Raw genomic sequence first — 18,894 nt, forward strand, 5'->3', positions numbered from 1 at the left:
CCCACATTTACTCTTGTACAATTATTATTCAAAGGGAGAAAACAATGGCATCGTTTAATGCACGTGGAGTTTTTATACTTACAATCTGTATCTGTAAGTATCCATAAAGCAGGAAAATGGTGAACAAGAATCTACATTATTCGGATGTGCTAACCCCAGTCTGCAAAAGTATGTGTAGCCACATATCCTAAAGCAACAACAGCTAATCAAGCACACATGCACAAAGCCTTTATCATGTGGAAAAATGCCTTCTCAGAACTTGGAAATGAATACTGTGACGCACAGTCAGGATTTAAATCAAATCTTCAAAGGTTAAAGCTAATACGTTAAGCGAACGCATCATCCAAATGAGCCCATTGGCGTAACAGCCATGGCAGAATAACTGCTTTCCCTCTAATCAAGCAGCAGTTCAACATGCCTAGTAATTACATAACAGGCGTGTGCCCTTTATCCTCACCTCTGCCACACGTGCTTGCAAACGTTTGGTAAGCAGGGCAAAGGACTGCCCCCACCCATGTCACTGAAGGGATGGCAGCTGTGCAACGCTGGCCATCGTCATGGGGCACACGTCTGGTGCTGACCATCTGCACACCCACAACTGGCCAGATGAACACAGCTTGTCCAGACTCACTACTGAGTAATTCCTGGGTCAATCATCAACAAAGATTCACTCTGTCATGCTGGGAAACGGCTTTCCTTTCATTGCAGTAGAGTGAAAGAGGCTTTTTATTAGGTTCTAGGCATTTTAGATTGGATAACCACGATAACGTTTGCTTGAAAAGCCACAATAGTCTTTGTATTGTACATGAAACCATCTACTTAAACACTGAGTAAGTCATCAGGAAATTCTGGTACAAGCACTGGCCAATGTGGCTGCTAACAAAGACTTGTGCATATTTGCTGTAAAACTTACTTTGGGAAAAAAATACCTCAAAAAAATTCAACACACTTGGTGAAAAAGGAGTATTTATTATATATATGTACACTATTATGTGGAATAAGAGTTTCTAATTTGCAATTTAAACATTAATAATACTGACCAACTTTTTCCTTAATTCATTCTTCCCATTGCTGGTTTCTTTCTATTTAAGATTCAGCATCTACAAGTATTTTGGTATACTTACTACAAAATTCTGAATTTCTGTGACATTAGATAAAATAATTCAACTGGACTAAAAACTAGTTTAGCACTATCATATCATCATATTTCTAGTAGCTGTGTATATTTTAAAGCTAGGAAAATGGACTAACAATTAAGAAGGAAAATCATGTTATAAATGGTAATATTAAAACTTTTAAATATTAAATACGGTTGGTTTTACAGGATTTATTTTAAAAAATTTATATGGTTCTTAGTCTTCAGAATGTTGCAGTGCAATATAGAACAGCCCCCCATGACAAGTGATTTAAGAATAGTTTTGTGGCTTAGAACTAAACAAGGACGCTAGAAACATAAACATTAAAAGAGATACTGAGATACTGTAGAGTGAGATGAACTTGAAGTCTTCATACTAAAAAATTAAGACACATGGAGAAACTGATATTTAAGTACACAATTTAATATCTAAACTGAAAAAAAAACAAAAAAAACCCAAAAAAATCTCAGAAATTAAGATTTTTTTCCATGCTTCAATTCTCATAGGGCAGCTGTGCCATAGGCATTTTTGGCTTTTGCAGGAAAGAAAAAGCCCCTTTGCTGCAACAAAAAGACTTCATCAATACAGCGGAGGGTCAGTAAGTGCCAACATAATCCAGAAGTTGATCTGTTTGCTCGGTAACTCCTTAAAATATCTTATGAATAGCCATGAGTAAATTTCTATGCAGCACTTACTCCCTACTACAGAGCTCTTTCTCCAGAGCAACAAATGCCTGGTTCTGCAACAGAACTTAATCCTTTTGCAGGCCTCAAAGCATATGATCCCATCACAGACCAAGTTAGAATAAACAAGCACCCAAATTCCATTTATGTGGAGAGGGATAGCCAAAAGTACTTTGGGGATGCAGAGATTCAATGGATTGGGAGAAAGGAAAAAAAAACCAACACAACAACTAAACTCGAATGTCCTGGGAAAACCGTGCCATCGCAGATTTCCCTCATTTCATTTGCTATGCCAGAGGAGCCAGGAGGAGAGGACCAATGCCTCACTGTTGTGCAGTCTGCCTGGATGGAGTGTACATAAGAGCCTGAGCAGAGCTGAGTGACCTGATGCCACACACATTGTACCCAGTGCCACAATTTCAGCCAATTGCAAGGCACTCTAGAGGTGTCACAGGGGGTCAACACTGGGGACAGAAGGAGGGGCATTTGATACTGATGACACATTTTTGATCCAAGACATATAAGCAGGCCAAAAAAGAAAAAAAAAAGAAAAAGCAAAGCAAAGCAAACAAAGTAAAACATCTCAAACAAAATAACCCCACCAAAACCATAAAAAAACAAACCACAAAACAACAACAAAAGCAACATCAAAAACAAACAACAAACACACTTTGTGAGATCAAAGTAATATTTGTAGGTAAGAAAAAAATGAACTCAGCTGTCCAGGTAAGAAGGAATTCCTGGACCAGGAATAGGATCTCTTGGGGCAAACAGAGGTTCTTGAAAGGAGCCTCAATTCTTGAGCAATGTGAAATCACCAAGCATAAAGGATGTACATAGGCCAAGGACATTGTACATAGACTCAGGAATTTAAAACTCATTCTCTAGCTGGTTAAATCAGTTAGTGTTTTAGATAACCAGCTTCTTCAAACTGCCTAAACTAAACTGTCAATGACAGCATCAAAACTTGGAGATACAGAATTCCAGTAATTATGTGCAACATTTTACACAAAAGAATGTCCTCAGGCTGGGACTGGATTTCACCCAAGGTTCTTCAGTCATTTTACAACTGACAGCTCTTCTCTTCTCTATTAGCACGGTACAGAACACAGGCAGCTGCTGAACCCAAAACGACCAAATCGCCTCATAAACTTCCAGCCAACACAAGTTTTCTTTCATATAAAACTATGGTCTTGGCAACAGGAGTCATGAGGGAAAGAATTTAAAGATGAACTAAAAAAATCCTCCCAAAGAAAAGAAAACCACTTGTTTGAAGTCTTAATAGTCTGAATTAGCTTAACATTTGATTGAGATGTCAGTCCAAAATATTTCACACTAGGTATTTTTGTACTTGACTAGAAGTATAAAAAGACATACCTAAGTTCTCAATGCCCTTTATACTTGCATTATAAAAAATATTTCCCAACAGCAACACTTCTGTACTTCTTAAAAAACAGAACTGCTGTCACAAAATGAAATAAATAAACTAAAATATTTGATGCCTTTTTGTGGAATACATCAGCTTTCCCTTCTCTTGGGTAGCATCATGAAAAATCCCATATGCACACTTACCATCCTGATTTAAAAGATTTGCTCTATATAATTTTGAAGTTGCATCCATAACTTATCTTCTGGAAAGATAATCAATACTCAATTATTTGTATCTTTTCTAAAGAAATACTATATATCCTTTAAGAATTTTGGCACCATTACTTTATTTGCCCACATACTAAATAGCTTGTTAAACTGAAGAATATTCTTCTAGGTTTCCTTTTTCTTTTTCCTTCCTCACAAAGGAACGCATTACTAGAAAGGAACATATTGGTGAACTAAATCCAATTCCTTGAAGGCAAAGGCATCCTTGTAAGAGACATTTGGTTAAAAAGTACCTAAAATACTCATTCCATGTCACTACACTTTATCACAATGAGTATTCAGACATCTAGTGTAGAAACAAAGAAGGTTAGACCTTTAACTATCACAATAGTCACCTACTTCTTTAAATGAAAGAAATTATTTTATTTTAGTTATAGTGATGTTATTGCACTTCTGAAGACCAGCAGGTATAAAGAAAGAAATGGCTGCAGGGGGAAAATAAAATTTTTTAAAAAAAGACGTTTATGTAGTGAGATAGGTTGTGTGCATGTTTGCCATGTATGATTATGTGTACTGCTACCTTTTCTAGACCTTGTGTTTCATTGGCTGCAATATTTTGCATTGTTTGTCTCCACTGATGGCTAGTTCTGCATGGAAACTGGTGTTTGTTATTTTAGGGCGTAGACAACCTCAAGATAAATACATTCTAATAACACTGAAAATACTTATAAACAGCACATGTGAAGAAACAAAAATATGAATTTGGACTTCATTTAAAAAATAATCAAAAAACACCAGTCCCCCCCAACCTTAGAAAAGGCTAATCAAACAGGTTGTTTCAAAGTAGAAATGCTGAGCCAAAGGATGTGAAATCCTTGGACTGAAGAAAGTAGTAAGCAAACTTACAGTATATACATGGCTTTCAGAGGAGCAATGAACTTGAAAAGGAAACTCAAAAAAAATCAGAAGAGGTAACTGGGTTTGGCTGGAGTAACCAGTTCTCTTAAAACTTGGACACTGGAAAGCAAGCAACTATAAAGAGCAGTCTTAGTTGAGGTGATTAATTTTAATGGCCGTACATAGCCTCGGAGAAAACTGCTCCTACACGCATTTGTCTGACGTCTATTCTTCTTGTTTTGACTGGAGAGGACATGGGTTAGAACTTGCACGGTAAATAAAGTTCAGCATTGCAGCACCATACGAAGGTAGTAATGAATTTTTTCTTCCCTCAAACACCTTCATGACAAAAGCAAAGAAGGGAAAATACAAGATGACGTTTGGCAGCACAGGCTCTATTATGATGCAAACCAGCTCTCTTACTCTGCACAGAAAGGACTCACTAGTTTTGAAGGCACACATTTCCCAGCCTATGAAGTTGATTTCCAATGCTCAGAGAGATGGAGAACACCTTTCCTAGAGGAAGCTTCTTGCCCCATAGCCCCCACTCACTGATATCCATTCTGACCTTCCCATCAGCTCCTTCCCTGTTACCAAACGGTAACAATGAAATAAATAGCTTCACAATAGAAAAATACATCATAAAAAGTAAAGGCTTCACTAAGGAGAAAAGAACTTTATGATTACATAGAAGTAACCATATAATCTGTTATTAACTGTAAGGCTCATAAAACTTCATGAATATCTCAATTATATCACCTCTCCAGATTATATAATAAAATGGCATAATGAGCTTCAGTTTAACTTGACAAGGCTGAATACTGCTCCTCTTTTTAAAAAGCTTTTTATAAAATGACATTCCCTCCTAATACTTGACTTGCAAGCACTCTAAAGACACCATGTACAAAATTAAAAATAAACTCCTTCATTTTCCTACCACTGTTGCTTATCACTACCACAGTATTCACAAGGTTTTCTTTTTAAAGAAATCGGCTTATACAAGCATATTCTCGTGACAATAGGTGCAATGTCATTTGCAACACTTCTAAAGGCTAAATATATATAAATATATATTTTTTTATATTTCTTCTAGTTCCCCTAACTTTTTTGATTAATTTACTCTCAGTTCTGGGATGGCATGAAAACATTTAAATCCCATCTTTAGCAAGAAGATACTACGGAATGAGCTTGCTTTGCCAATGTGTTTTAAAAAGCCCAAACCTTTATTATCAGTCACACAGTGAAGACACATGCAATTACTACAACTATTTACTGAAAACACACTTGTTAATTCTGTGACTGGCAGTGACATACTGTGCTGGGTGCTGCCTGGTGCCAAGGCAACTGCCAAAAAGCTGCAAGTCCAGAAAGGGGAAAGGAGAGGATTAAAGTATCATTCCTCTTTCCAAGAATCAAGTACTCTAAATGAGCGAGTCGCTAGGTAATAATTTTCTGGTGTTTATATGGTAAACTTCTGCAAAGTGAATTGCTGTTGGCATTGCCAGAGTTTACAAAGCAAAGGTACTTGCCAAAAGACAGCTTCACTGGAAGTATTGTACAAGTAAACATGGAATGGAAAGCTATTAAGCAAAATGAACAGCTAATTTTGCCGTGATCATATCAGGAACATTGAGTATTTTCATTTAAACTTCAGCATCTGAGGTACAAAAGAGCACACAGTGATCACGGGAAACTTAGCAGCACGTAGAACCGAATCTTGGCTATAGTTCATGAAGGAATGGGGTTATTTTTGCCAACTGAAAAGGATAACGTGTCTCCAAAGTACATTGTTTTCACTTATGTACTCACAGAACTACATCTTTAGTCTAGATGTGCATGAACACACGAGCACTTGGTGCTCAAACTCACACTCCTCTATTTTTGTGTCTTTTGCAGATTAAACAGCAAAGTAACAAAGTATTCAGCTTAAGTTTTCTTCATCCAAGTAGTTCAATAGTTGATTTTCTTTCAGAAATCCCTCTGCCCAGAAAACCACTTGCATAGCTAGGACGGATGGGATCAGCCAACTCACATCTGCACAATAAGTAAGCAGAAGAAACTCAGCATTTCCAAGGATGTTCCCAATGCTACCTCACACAAAAAAGAGATTCTGTCCCCAGTTACATATATTTCATGAACACTGGAAACTACTATTCAGAAAAAAGTTCACAGGTTCACTGGCCACAGATGCTCATTAGGTATTTTGTAACCAGAGCTGTTCTTATGCCAAAAGCAGTCTACAGGAATCAGGAAATCTTTCCCCTCTACCACCCATCACATGTTATATCAGGCCAAATGAGAAAAATCTTTCAATATAAATTCTGAACACCAAAATATTGAAAAAATTGGCATTAGTAGAATGGTAATTAAAGAATTGAAAAATAAATTTTGAAAAGCTTATTTTCTGTTCTATATTTCCCAAAATTTAAATTATGTGGAAGTTTTCAGTCTTTCAGGCAAATTTGCTGCTTTATTTTAATTTTCTACTAAGAGGCTAAAAAATGATATTCAAAATGCAGTTCCTATATAACAGGTTTTCAAAATTTCCATTTCAAAATTTCCTAAATTTTCAAAGTGTGAAGTTGCCTTGCAAATACTGAAATTTCCTTCCAACAATTAAAGATTTTTTGAAAAAAAAGTATTTTGAAAAAATTATATTCCTACCTCATTTTCTAGTTAACACGGCATTGTTAGGCAATTGGTGATTTAATTCTGCAATAAATTTCCTTTCACTAACCTTAACTTTTCCTTCTCTATGGTACAAGCTGCTTCTTGCAGATGTTTTCAGGAATTAAAAATGTAACACTTAATGACTTCAAAACTCATAATTCTTCAGTCAGCATGAACATGTCTTTTTGTCTCAAAAACATCACTCACGTACAGATCTTTGCTAATTTAAATTCTAATTTATGCTCATATTTTAATTAAAATGGTATCTGTTTGAACTGCTGCTGCTGAAGAAAGAGGATGTATTACAATGGCCTACATTATTGTATATGGCATTATTCAAAAATATAGCAAAATAAACCTGTTTATTTGTAGCATGGCATATTACCGAGTGCCTTCAAGTACTTTAAAAAAATCAAACCACATATAAGTGCAGCACAATATACATACCAAGTGCGCAATGACTGATGGCTAAAAAAACAAGGGAGAAAATGTTTACTTAAGAACATCTGAAGTATCATCTGCACCCTACTGATTCCAGGGCTTCAAGTGAAAGCCCATCCATCTTTTGGAAATCCTAAACCACTAGATAGGACTTTGTGGGGCTGAGACGGCTGCATCAAGCCTGAGAGACACAAGGGGTGACTGGCAAGGCAGACTTGGGGCTTCAGAACTTGCTTTCTTTGTCTTAAATAGTTCAGATGTGGTAATCAAGATATATTCTGTAATTCTGTTTTACAGAAATAAATGTTTATCTACTAAACTAATGAAAATTAAAAGGAACCTTCCCACATACATAATTAAAGCTTCTGAGATTTTTTTAAGCGGATCTTTAGTTATTTTGAGATCAAAACAACACATAAATATACTAATAACAATGATTCCAGGTTACATCGAAAGGTGTTCAGTATCATAACAGTAGCATACTAAGGGATGAACAAAAACCATATTGAAAACTAATGAATTATTAAAACATACTAATTTTCACCTAAATTGTCAACACCCTTATAAATCCATGGCAATTCATGTATATGGAAAACATCTGCTTGAATGAACTCATTTTAGACAACATTTAATTTCTTTTTTGTAGACATGAATGAGGTGAACTTCAGTTCCACCTCATCCCAGCCCTCTGCTCACAGGGTTACAAAACTGAGGTTTCCACTACCAGCCTTACTTCTCCACTCCTTCCACATTCCAGCATTTTCCAAAGGAATTCTACTGAGTGTAAGAGCATCCAGCCAGTTTTTGCAGTCTTTCAACTTGCCCTATTTTTAATGTACGTCTGACACTACCGTGCTTCTCCTGGGAATGTGAAATAGTTTATGCAAGACATTCAAACAGGAGAACAAAACTGGACTATGATTCCACCTGGGAAAGCTGTAAGGACTCCCTCATCTTGTGGGGCCCCTCAGGATGGTTGGATCCATCTGGGGGCAACCGATTGTCCTGTACTGATCTTTTCTCATTCACAACAAAAGCACTCATTCCTAACAGATCCCTGCAATTAGTCCTTAGTCACAGACAGATATTCTGCAGGACACATTGTCAATCAGATGTGAAGCTAGGGTTGGGAATCTATTACTGAATATGGGTTTTTTAGGATTTTGCATTACATTTCATGCAGACCGCTGCAAAGTATTTTAAAATAGAGAATGTAACTCATTGCACCATGCCACATCTCAAAAGGGAGTTATTAAATAGGGCATTTTTCTTCCCTTCTTATGCTTGCCATCTATTGAAGCAGTTACACTGATTAAATAGTCTGATGTTATGCTCAATGTCCAATGAATTGCCACGAGTTTCCATTAAGTACCTTTTTAAAACTGGATCATGCAAATAGCACTGGGAGAGCTCCAAATGCAAAATACCCTTCAATTTATTTACAGCCAATCAAGTGTTCTTAATATTTTCCTTATTAACTGTTCTCTAGACAGTCTGTACAGCACTTTTTTTCCTCTGGAGATCCACTATAACCAGGGAATAGAGATAAATCTTGATCAGAGTCTATGGAAAAATCATCTCAAGTGAACAGTGGGCCACTTCTTTTTAGAGGGGACAGAGAGCAGCACTTACCCTGCTGACTTCTTTAGGAGCCGTTTCATCTAAAAGGAAACAAACCAAACAATTAGGCATTCTGGGAAGTTTCTAGACTGAATGAAGAACAAGATAACAAACTTTGGACTATTTTTGCACACTTGTACAAAACTTTCCTAACATGGTTTGATCAAGTGATTGAAATATCCTGAGACTGGTTTGCATTTACAATCTTTTAAAAACTTCTAAAGCTAAAAGTCAATTGAAATTAGGATAAAGAACTTAGGATTTTTATCCTGACTTAGAAGGAATACAAGATTTCATACATCTCAGAATTCAGAATGAAGCTGGCAGAGACCAGCTAAACACTACATTTTTTCCAGTTCAGTAAGGGTATTGTTAGCTCTGCATAGTTCTGAGAATTGAAGGCCTTTGCTACCAGATATACACCACCAACATCCTACAACAAAACTAGTAAGCAGACTTGAGTCATCTGTTTTAATATCAAAGATGATACTCCTATTGACTTCTTTGGAAGTAGAAAAAAAATCTTGTAGCCATAAAAAAAGAAGATTATCACCGATGTGATCTGGCATAACACATTAAAAGAAATTACAAGATTATATATATATCCACACAAACTATAATGTTTTGCCCATTCAAATGCAAATATAGTTTCATGCACTTTTGGTAGGTTTAGTACATATAAATAAACACAGGTACAATGTCTGAGCTAAAACACTGAGTGGCATTTCTGAAAATGCAGCTATACAGCAAGAACATGTCTGCCACAGGAGAAGTTTCCAACTTCCAGTTTAACCACGCCAAAAGTAACTTAAAAACACCTTTAAGAACCTCCAGCTGATTAGTTGTTTCTGAAAACATGAAGAGAACTATTTGCAACCTTTTATTTGCTCCTGGGAATATTACTATACTTCAGAAATTAAGTCAGGAAATAGATTTAATCTCACAGAAAATACCATATGTTTATATTTTTCAAAGGCTCTTCATATCTTGCCATTTAAAATGAACTTCTAAACAATAAAAGCAGAAAAACCCCAGATTTTCTAGTAAACACATTTAACGCACAATTACTGATTAAAGAATTCCCTACAGCAATAGATTCCCCCTGAAAATTGAGTGATGCCAAGGAAAATGATATATTTCACAATATGAGCGAATATCAGTCTCCTCTTAATCCCAGTCAAATGATATGCCCCTAATTCACACATGCAGAACACAGACAAACTTAATTCAGCTATTTAAGGCAGTTCTGTTGCTTGCAGTGCAATGTGTAACACATGCTCTGCCACGTTCAGTGATGTTATCTTCCTGAAGCAGACAAATCTACATACCCATTACAAGAACAGCCAGAGCTACACTCAAAATCCATCTCCCCCACTACCTGATTTCTGACACTGAGCAACAGGAAATGTGAACCAAAGAAAACAGAGTGATGACATGACACTTTCCTTGGAGTGTACTCTCAGTTTTCAGCAACCAATGGATCAAACATTTCTTCAATCAGTGGTGACACTTTTCTGTTCAAAGGATGGGGTTTTCTTCTTCACACTTTTGATTTTGTTTGCTGGTTATTAAACCTGAGTCATCAGCCTTCAGCATTCTCAAAATGCTATGAGCTCCACAGTTCAGATATGTAATACAAGTTTTTTTTTTTTTTACCCTGCACACCATGTAGTTCATCTGATGCCTTCTATTCACCTTATCTACACAGACTGTGATTCTACACCTCTCTTAAGCAAGTCCTTCTCTGCTTCATACCCCATCTAAACGTTTCCTGGTTTGAGAGGTCTGGTCTGATTCACTGCTGGTAACTCTCACACTCCTTCTGTCCCACTGCATCTTGTTGGGGTGGGAAGTCCAGAACTGCAGCTCGGAAAAACACAGCTAGGACTTACAGAATGACACAGGGATGGTATAGGGAGTTTCTCTCTTTTTGAAAAGAACAGTTCCTAATATTTTACTTGTTTTCTTGGTAGTTACTAAACCCTGGGCTAGCATTTTCAAACATTTATATTCTGTAATACTGATATCTCTCTCAAAATTATAACTAAGACCCGCCCCCACTGTATGTGCAAAATTACATCCCCCATGTAAAGTATTCAGCATTTATCAGAATTAACATCTGTTTTAGCTCTCACTTAGTACCTTTAGTACCCTGGACTATACCCTAAACTATACCCTAAAAAAATTTTTTAAATCTTATCTTCCAAATTACCTTCAACCCTGCATCCTCTTACCCAAGTCATGATGCATATATTGAAAAACATGGGTAAATCATGCTAGTGATCTCCCTCTACTCAAGCAAAATCAATGTATTGTAACATATGGAATATAAATGACTACCATTACAATTCTATCGCTTTCACACCACTGTAAGACAAAACTGCTACCGACACAATTTTAATTAACGACTGCACCATACAGTACAGATATGCATAACAATGATTATAGTAATTAAAGACAGCATCCATCTGGGAAAGCTTCCACACTAAACCCAGTCATGCAAGCTAGGAAGAAGCAGAAAATAAGAAAGGAAACAGACAGGAAAAAAATCCACAGAAATTTGGCTCAGTGTAAATGAGGCAAGGTTTAGTTTGGCTTGGGGTTCTTCTTTGGGAGTGTGTGCGAAGAGGTGTTAAATTGTGTAACCATTCATTTAATAGGAAAAATTCAGATTTCATTTTGCACATAAAAAAAATCATAAAATCCCATTTCATGCTTGGATTTCTATGTATGCATTTTAAAAACTATACAAAACAAAGGTCAACAAGTTTTCAACAATTACAAGATGTTAAGCTAGAGCAGTAACAAAGAAAACTTTAATGCAAAGAAAGTTTTCAACATCTCGGGCATTAAATTTTGAGCCATTTTTCATGGAAACAATGATTTTAATGCCCAGTTAGTTTTATCACAGGAATTCTTCTGGAAAAACAATATTGACTTTCTCCCTGGTCTTATGCTGTTCTTTTTTCTGTGTAGTCAAATACTGCTGCTGGTACACTATTGCTGTTGATGACAGCAAACAAATGCTCAGGATTAATTCTGTTTGTGAGATCTCAGATAGCTCCACAGTCACAGTTTCCTAAGGAATGTTTTCCCACACAGCAGATGTCAGATTGACCTAATAATTTTTCTTTTGAAAATTTGCTTTAGGTTTCGGATAATAAGACACAAGTTGTTTGTAATGCAATTATACCAGCAGAGATATATTTACTGCTTTTTTTCCACCTTGAAAAGTGTCATACACCTATAAATCAATAGAAATTCCATATGAATTTGTGGAGATTGGTTCAAGACTGATCTCACCACCCTGAAATAAAGTTTGCCAGGTTTACTTTATCTTTGTGGTAGAATGAGTTCAGCCAGATGAAATTGGTCAGTGTATTTTAATTGCAATTTGCATCTTTGTTTTAGACATCTTGAATCTGGCAGCTTATGCTTCCACTGAATTTGTAAGACCTTTCAAAGACACCTCAGCTGAGGGTGGGTTTCCTAAAGCAGTAACTATCACACATATGCAACAGAAATTTCAAGCCATCAATCAAAAACCAAATGTGTAATCTCATTAAGGGCACCTGAGCACCTCTCCTGATTTTCAACAGTCTGGATTTACCTCGCAATTCAGAAGTACTTGTGTTGTGTACTTCACAGAAAACTAACTTTATTTAAACACAGACTTAGTCATAGAAAGAGAATATTCATTAGACTGATCACTGGTGGCACACTGCGTTTCTTTCCTTGAATCAGGACAAAACATAAATTCCAGCTATTTTACATGATCAATAAGTTCTACATTTTTATTTTTAAGATCCTGGAAAACGATGCTCAGTTCTCCCTCTTCTGAAGTAGCATGCATTAGACACTAAGTATGGCCTGAACCAAGACTTCACTGCAGATGGTAAGCAAAGAAACATATTGTCTGCCAGGTGGCCTAAAATTTAATTTGCTCCTTCACATATAAGCAAACAGGGTACTACATATAATACAATTCAGGAAACTGTATTTGACTTCATTAGACATACCTAAATCTGGTAAATTTGGAAGCTTATTATATTCTATGGTCTTAGCCCACACTAAATTGATGAAACAGTTGGAGCAATTTTGCAGGATGGCTTATTCTGGCCAGAAAACTTCCAAAAGGCATCTTCGGAAAGTATCACCTGTCCTTGTGAGAGCAGAAAGGCATGAGGAAGATCCAGGGTTTTCTTCTGTTTCCAAAATTTCTCAGTAGTACAAAACATACCGATGATAGCTTCACTCTTACACAACCACGATCATAAAAATCCTCAACTGTACAATGCATGTGACAATTTAAACTAATCTAAGCAGGGCATTCCCACATCTGCTAAAAGCTCCATAAAATTCTATAGCAGTTTAGTACACATCAGCAAAAATCATGTTGGAACCTGGGCTCTGACCATCAAGAAGAAACCGAATGGTTTCCAGCAGTAAATATGCCTCACCAAGAAAGTCTATGATTGTGTTTTACGGTAATTAGCCAATGACTTCATGTCCTATTCAACAGGGCTGTTGAATGACAAGAGTGTTAAACTGGTTAGCTCATCTACCTTATCAGTCAACGAGGTGCAATCACCATTGTTTATTTCGGGAATGCACTAGACAATGGGCTGAAGAGTGTGTAAAACAGTTGATCATTTCTTCACACTTGCCAGTTTACAGATGTACCTTTATGTCCGTATCTACTGCTTTTCTTGTCCAACCCACAATTCTGCCTGGCTTTCACTCCACTTGCTGCACTGCCGTTTTCTCTAAAATTTATCACATATCTTGCAAGCATCTTTGGTGAAGGTCTCTCATCCAGTAGTAACACACTTTCAGAATTACTCTTTTTATATCAAACTAGAAGTCCTGGTTGCCAAGTCAAAGTATCCTTAGATTTACTGCAATCAATGTATCTAAGAAACAGCATTGTCACTACTAATCTGTCCTCTCACTTTTGAATACAACTGTCCCTTTACTCTTGAATATTTTTCAAATACCAAATTAAAACTTGAAAATCAAAGTTTAATTGTGTTTAGCAGGTGTTTTCAAGGAGAAGGAAAAAATTACATCGCTGTTGGCTCAAATACTACTGAGACATATACCTTAAGCAATTGCATCAAAATCAATAGAACTGCTTCAGCATGCATTGGGAAACAGAAATGCTTTTATGTATTAAATGTCACGGCATTTCTGCAATGTATAGTGATTCAGGGCTGAAAGAGATGATTAAAAGAGAACACTGCTTAAAGCAGGTCCTACAAACCTCCAGCAGCCCGAGAAACTCTCACTGGATCTTGTCCATGGTAAGACATTTTGATATTTTAGAAACACGCATGCTTTTTGGACCCTGTTGGGCCTCTTGAGTTCAGCTTGTTTATTCCTAGACCACAAATACCTCTTCCCAGCTGATAAGATACCTGGAGAACTTTAAGAAAAGGCACTTGCCTCTTGCTTTCCCAACATCTATATACAGCCCATACTCCACTCTGAGCCCAGCGAGGCAAGGGATGGGATTACACAGCTTGGTGCAATGATGTTTCCATCCCTGGCAAGGGGAAAGGGTTCCAAGACTTGATGGCCCGAAGAGAAACCAAGAAAATTCAGCAGATTGTCAGCTTCTGGAGCAGGAAATACTGCGTATGGCTCAGTGACAGCAAGGGAACATAATAATCTTACACATGTTAGGAAGAATGCAATCTTTCACTTACCCCGGGGAAATAGAGAATCAGTTACCAACATTTTTAGTAAACTTTTTGCTTTTAATTATTTCTATTTTGCTGTCGTCCCTACCTTTTTGATCACAGTATTCTTGTCTCCTTCTGTTTAGAAACATAAAATATTGGTTTTTTAGGGGAAAACATGTCCATGTAATTAAACTGTAAGCTATTGGATGCTTAAGTTGTTTAAAATTTTCAGATTGTAGTGTTTATCACTATAGAGAATGAAAAGTAGAACAAGAAGCTTTTCAGCCTGCCTTTCTTCTTTCTGCACCTCTGACTACATTGAAAGCAACTGTCATGTTACTGAACTTTGCAATAAAACCCTTAGAATTAGCAGAAAAATCAAGACTGAGTAGTTTTCTTCTCTTTAGAACAGCTGACAAAGGAAACAAAAGAAAATGCCCCAGAGGAAAAGTTTGCTAACGTCAACAAGGGTAAGGGATCATTAGAGCTTGAGATGATAGGTTACCACGTGAGAGGGTGCAGTGATCCAGTGTGAAACATATTTATGTCAGGGGAATCATTTCAATCCCTCTGAAGAAATCATACTGTAACTACAACATAGGTACATTTGTATTAGATATGTATTTTATTTACTTTACTCTGGAAATCGAAAACCAAGAAACTGAAAAAATGTTTAAATTAATCAGGAAAAAACCCTGAATATGAAAAAGACAGGCTAAAATTTACAAATTAAGCCTTTTTGCTTTTAGGATATTTCAGATGATTTGTTAGTAATCATAATCAAGCTCTCAGCGACTGAGTTGAATATTACAGAATAATGATGTGCAGATAATTCATGACTTTAGAGTCTTTGAAAAATGACATGTTACACTAACATGATGAACCGATTGAAACCAAGGGAAGATTGAACTATTTACTACTTATCAGCACCACCACTGTGAGTAAAACATTTTGCTTGCAATGAGAAGACTGCTAAAAAATATAAAATTATAACTTCAGTGAGTGGAAAGGAACAAAAAATGCAACTACAAAATTACAGACAGTTCTCCATGAAAGATAATGACAGCACCTTACAAATTTCTGAACTAGTCACTTTTATTCTAAAAAGATTTGATAATGACAGATAATTATAATTCACAGGAATGATACAAGAAAAAAAAATTTAAAATTATCTTTTTTGGCTGCTCTACAGCAACAACAAAATCTAAGGTGTTGTGGAGTTTAGTATTCTTCTACTGACATTTAAACAAATGCAAAATTTTAACTCTCTCTAATAGTAGGTGCAGTATTAAAAGCGGTAGGTCAGATTTAGAAAAGTTTCCAGGCAGGGATACATGCACTGTGATTTAAAAAAAAAATTCCACAACAGTCCAGCACCTAATTCCTTGAAATGAAAGGAAATTAAATACCGCAATGATGAGTAGGTGTGTTGATTTACCACTGCTCATGTGAGAATGGTCATTCATTAAGTTGTAGAGACTCAGCCACTTGTGAACATCTAAGATGATGCTAAGGTTACATGAAATAATTGGGGAAGGTTATTGAACAGTGAGCATACTAAAAGACACGATAAAAATATGAGGAATACCGATTGTCCCTGGCTGAAAATAAAAAAGTTCCCAATGACGCTCTGTTTATGTAAGTCTGACTGGTCTTGTGTAAGCCTGAGGACGTGCTGTAGCAGCCAAAATCAGACACTTCAGCACCAAAACACATCACAAAGTCATGGCAGGAAATATGGTCATTAAATGCCTTGGCACATCAGCATCCAGATTATCCAGACTGGTTCTCCAACAGGTTCCACAAATGTTGACAGGTAGAACCCAGTCCTCAGTGGACTGATGATTTCTGAGTGTGCCACCAGCACATCCTCACACTCCACTATGCCAACAAATCCACTGCATACCAACCTTCAGTACAGAAGCCTTGACAAAGGTTTCAAACTGAGGGCTAGCTGTACTATCAGGCACTGATGACAGTCCCATCATAAGTCCCATCATAAGAATCTAGTTTCTTGAATCATTAACCCATAAGAAAGAGAAGTAAATCACAGTATCTCTACCATTAGAAACAAGAGAAAGACTTGGTAAAAAAAATCATCCCATCCTTAGGGGTTGCAAGGCAAATGTGCCCTCATAGACATACCGTCAGACAGAGAAGAGATTACACTGGAAATTTCAGAAGTAATTCTCTACTCATAGCTCACCTGAGAGATGTCAAGGAAAAAAAAATAAAGAAAAAAAAAATGACCACAGGAAAACTGCAAATTCAGATCTACAAGCTTATAGCAAATGAAGAACTGGATGTGTTCATGCAAGACAAAATTACTTTCGTGTGCATTTTTTATTTAACTAACAAAATCCAGTGCAGATGGTAAATTAATTGAAATACTTAATATGAAATCAGGAAATACATAAAGAAATCAGCTGGAAAGCTAATAAACTATATCTAACACAGCAGTAAGAGAAAGTGGAAGTACCACTTCTGTTGGTGGAATAAAGGGAACCAGAGCCAACCGCACCTCTTCAGCACGGCTGAAGTTGCCACCTGCTGGGATAAGGAGCTGTGTCTATCTCCCAAATTGTCAATCTAACAGAACTACTAATGATCACACACTGAGAGCCAGCAACCAAGCGAGAAATCTATTCCTGCAAGTATGAAAAGGGTAATTCATAATCCAAGTCCCTTCTCACCATGCCTTCAAAATAGTTTTGATACAGTCATGATTGAGGAATCTCATAATTTGTCAGTTACAGCATCATTCTTCCCAACTTCCTTCATCAAGCCTGCCACAGAGTTCTGTCAACACCAACATGAGTTTCTTACGTAAGCAAGCATCATACAGCTACTTGGACAAGGAATTTGGAAAAACAACCTCGTGACACAACTGCTTCTTAGACACTTCTTTATATACTGCATCTACCTAGTTCAGGAACACCAGAGCTGTGTTAATTAACCCATTCGGGTCTGACAACTACTCAGGAATACATGCATGGCCACCCAATTTTCACATGCTGCACTAATTCCCTCAGGAGCTACTAGGGACCTGACCACTTCTAGACCTCAGGTCACTTGTTTTGACAACTAATTGCAGGAGTGAGATTAAGTCACCAAACAGCACACCAAAGAGAACAGCCTAATAACTACATAATAAGCTGGTGGTTCAAAAGAAAAACATTAACATAATTAAATAAATCAAGACTGAAAGCAGAAAGAAGAACCAAAGAGAAAGACTTTCAAAACAGTTTCAAAAGGAGGACGTACAGGGAGAGAGGGACAAAGACGCCAGGATGGGCAAGCAGCTTGGACAAAGATATCAGATGCTACTTTACTGAGCTCTCTAGATTATTTTACATTCTGACACGGTAGAAAACAAGATCCAGTGCCAATAAAAAAAATTGTTTATTACAAATCAAAAAACTCAAACTGCATCTAAAGGAAATCATTCATGTAAGTCACAAGGTAAGATTTGCACAAAAAAGCTCCTTTTGTTTCCAATATTATTTACTGCTACTGTTAAAGAAAAAAGAAAACTGGAAACTTAAATCGTAAGCTTTAAAAATACAGCTGTCAAGAAAAAGAAAAAGGTAGTTGCTTCAGTGTGCTTTGCCATTTTCCATCAAGTGAACAGATGGCATTATTAAAATTCTAGTAGAATGAAGTATTTATAAGTTCATTAGACAACACTAACTATACAAAAAAAAAAAAGACAGCAATATTGCAAATAAAGCTGCTGGATTCAAAATAGCATAAAAGTACAAATAAGGGTTATAAAAATCACATTTATGAGTTAGTATACAAAAACAAATATGCCAAACGAAACAAAAGCACAAAAGAAATGCAGAAAAAGCTCTATAAAACAGTAATTTATTTTCCAGGGTAACTTCCAAGTTACTCTACGCATTCTGAGCCTGAATTCTATAAAAAGGACTTCAATTTTGACAGTCTCTAAGATGAAAGGGAAAAAGCCTGTTACATTTTCTTTCCTTTAAATGTATATATAACATTTATATTATTATGCAAAATAAATAAGAATTAAATTGCTCCAGAAATAATAGACACAAATGTAAGTCTTATTCTCTGAGGTGATGTGCTTAAGAAATAAACAAAACGCCAGCCAAATGCATCCAGCACATAGGTCAGTGCTGTTAAATGCTGTGCCACACT

The 18,894-nt window shown here is 36.5% G+C and overlaps 1 protein-coding gene across 5 annotated transcripts in view; it reads right to left on the reverse strand.

The window, feature by feature from the left end:
• Nucleotides 1-18,894, reverse strand: part of PDE10A (phosphodiesterase 10A) — a 352,930-nt gene that overhangs the window by 59,310 nt on the left and 274,726 nt on the right. For all 5 annotated transcript variants that reach the window (XM_033055156.2, XM_033055154.2, XM_033055155.1 and 2 more), the window contains one exon: nucleotides 9,056-9,084. In XM_033055156.2, coding sequence (XP_032911047.1) covers nucleotides 9,056-9,084 — 29 coding nt within the window. The remainder of the gene's footprint in view (nucleotides 1-9,055; nucleotides 9,085-18,894) is intronic.

The sequence above is a fragment of the Catharus ustulatus genome, chromosome 3, assembly GCF_009819885.2.
Source record: "Catharus ustulatus isolate bCatUst1 chromosome 3, bCatUst1.pri.v2, whole genome shotgun sequence".
Classification (NCBI taxonomy): domain Eukaryota; kingdom Metazoa; phylum Chordata; class Aves; order Passeriformes; family Turdidae; genus Catharus; species Catharus ustulatus.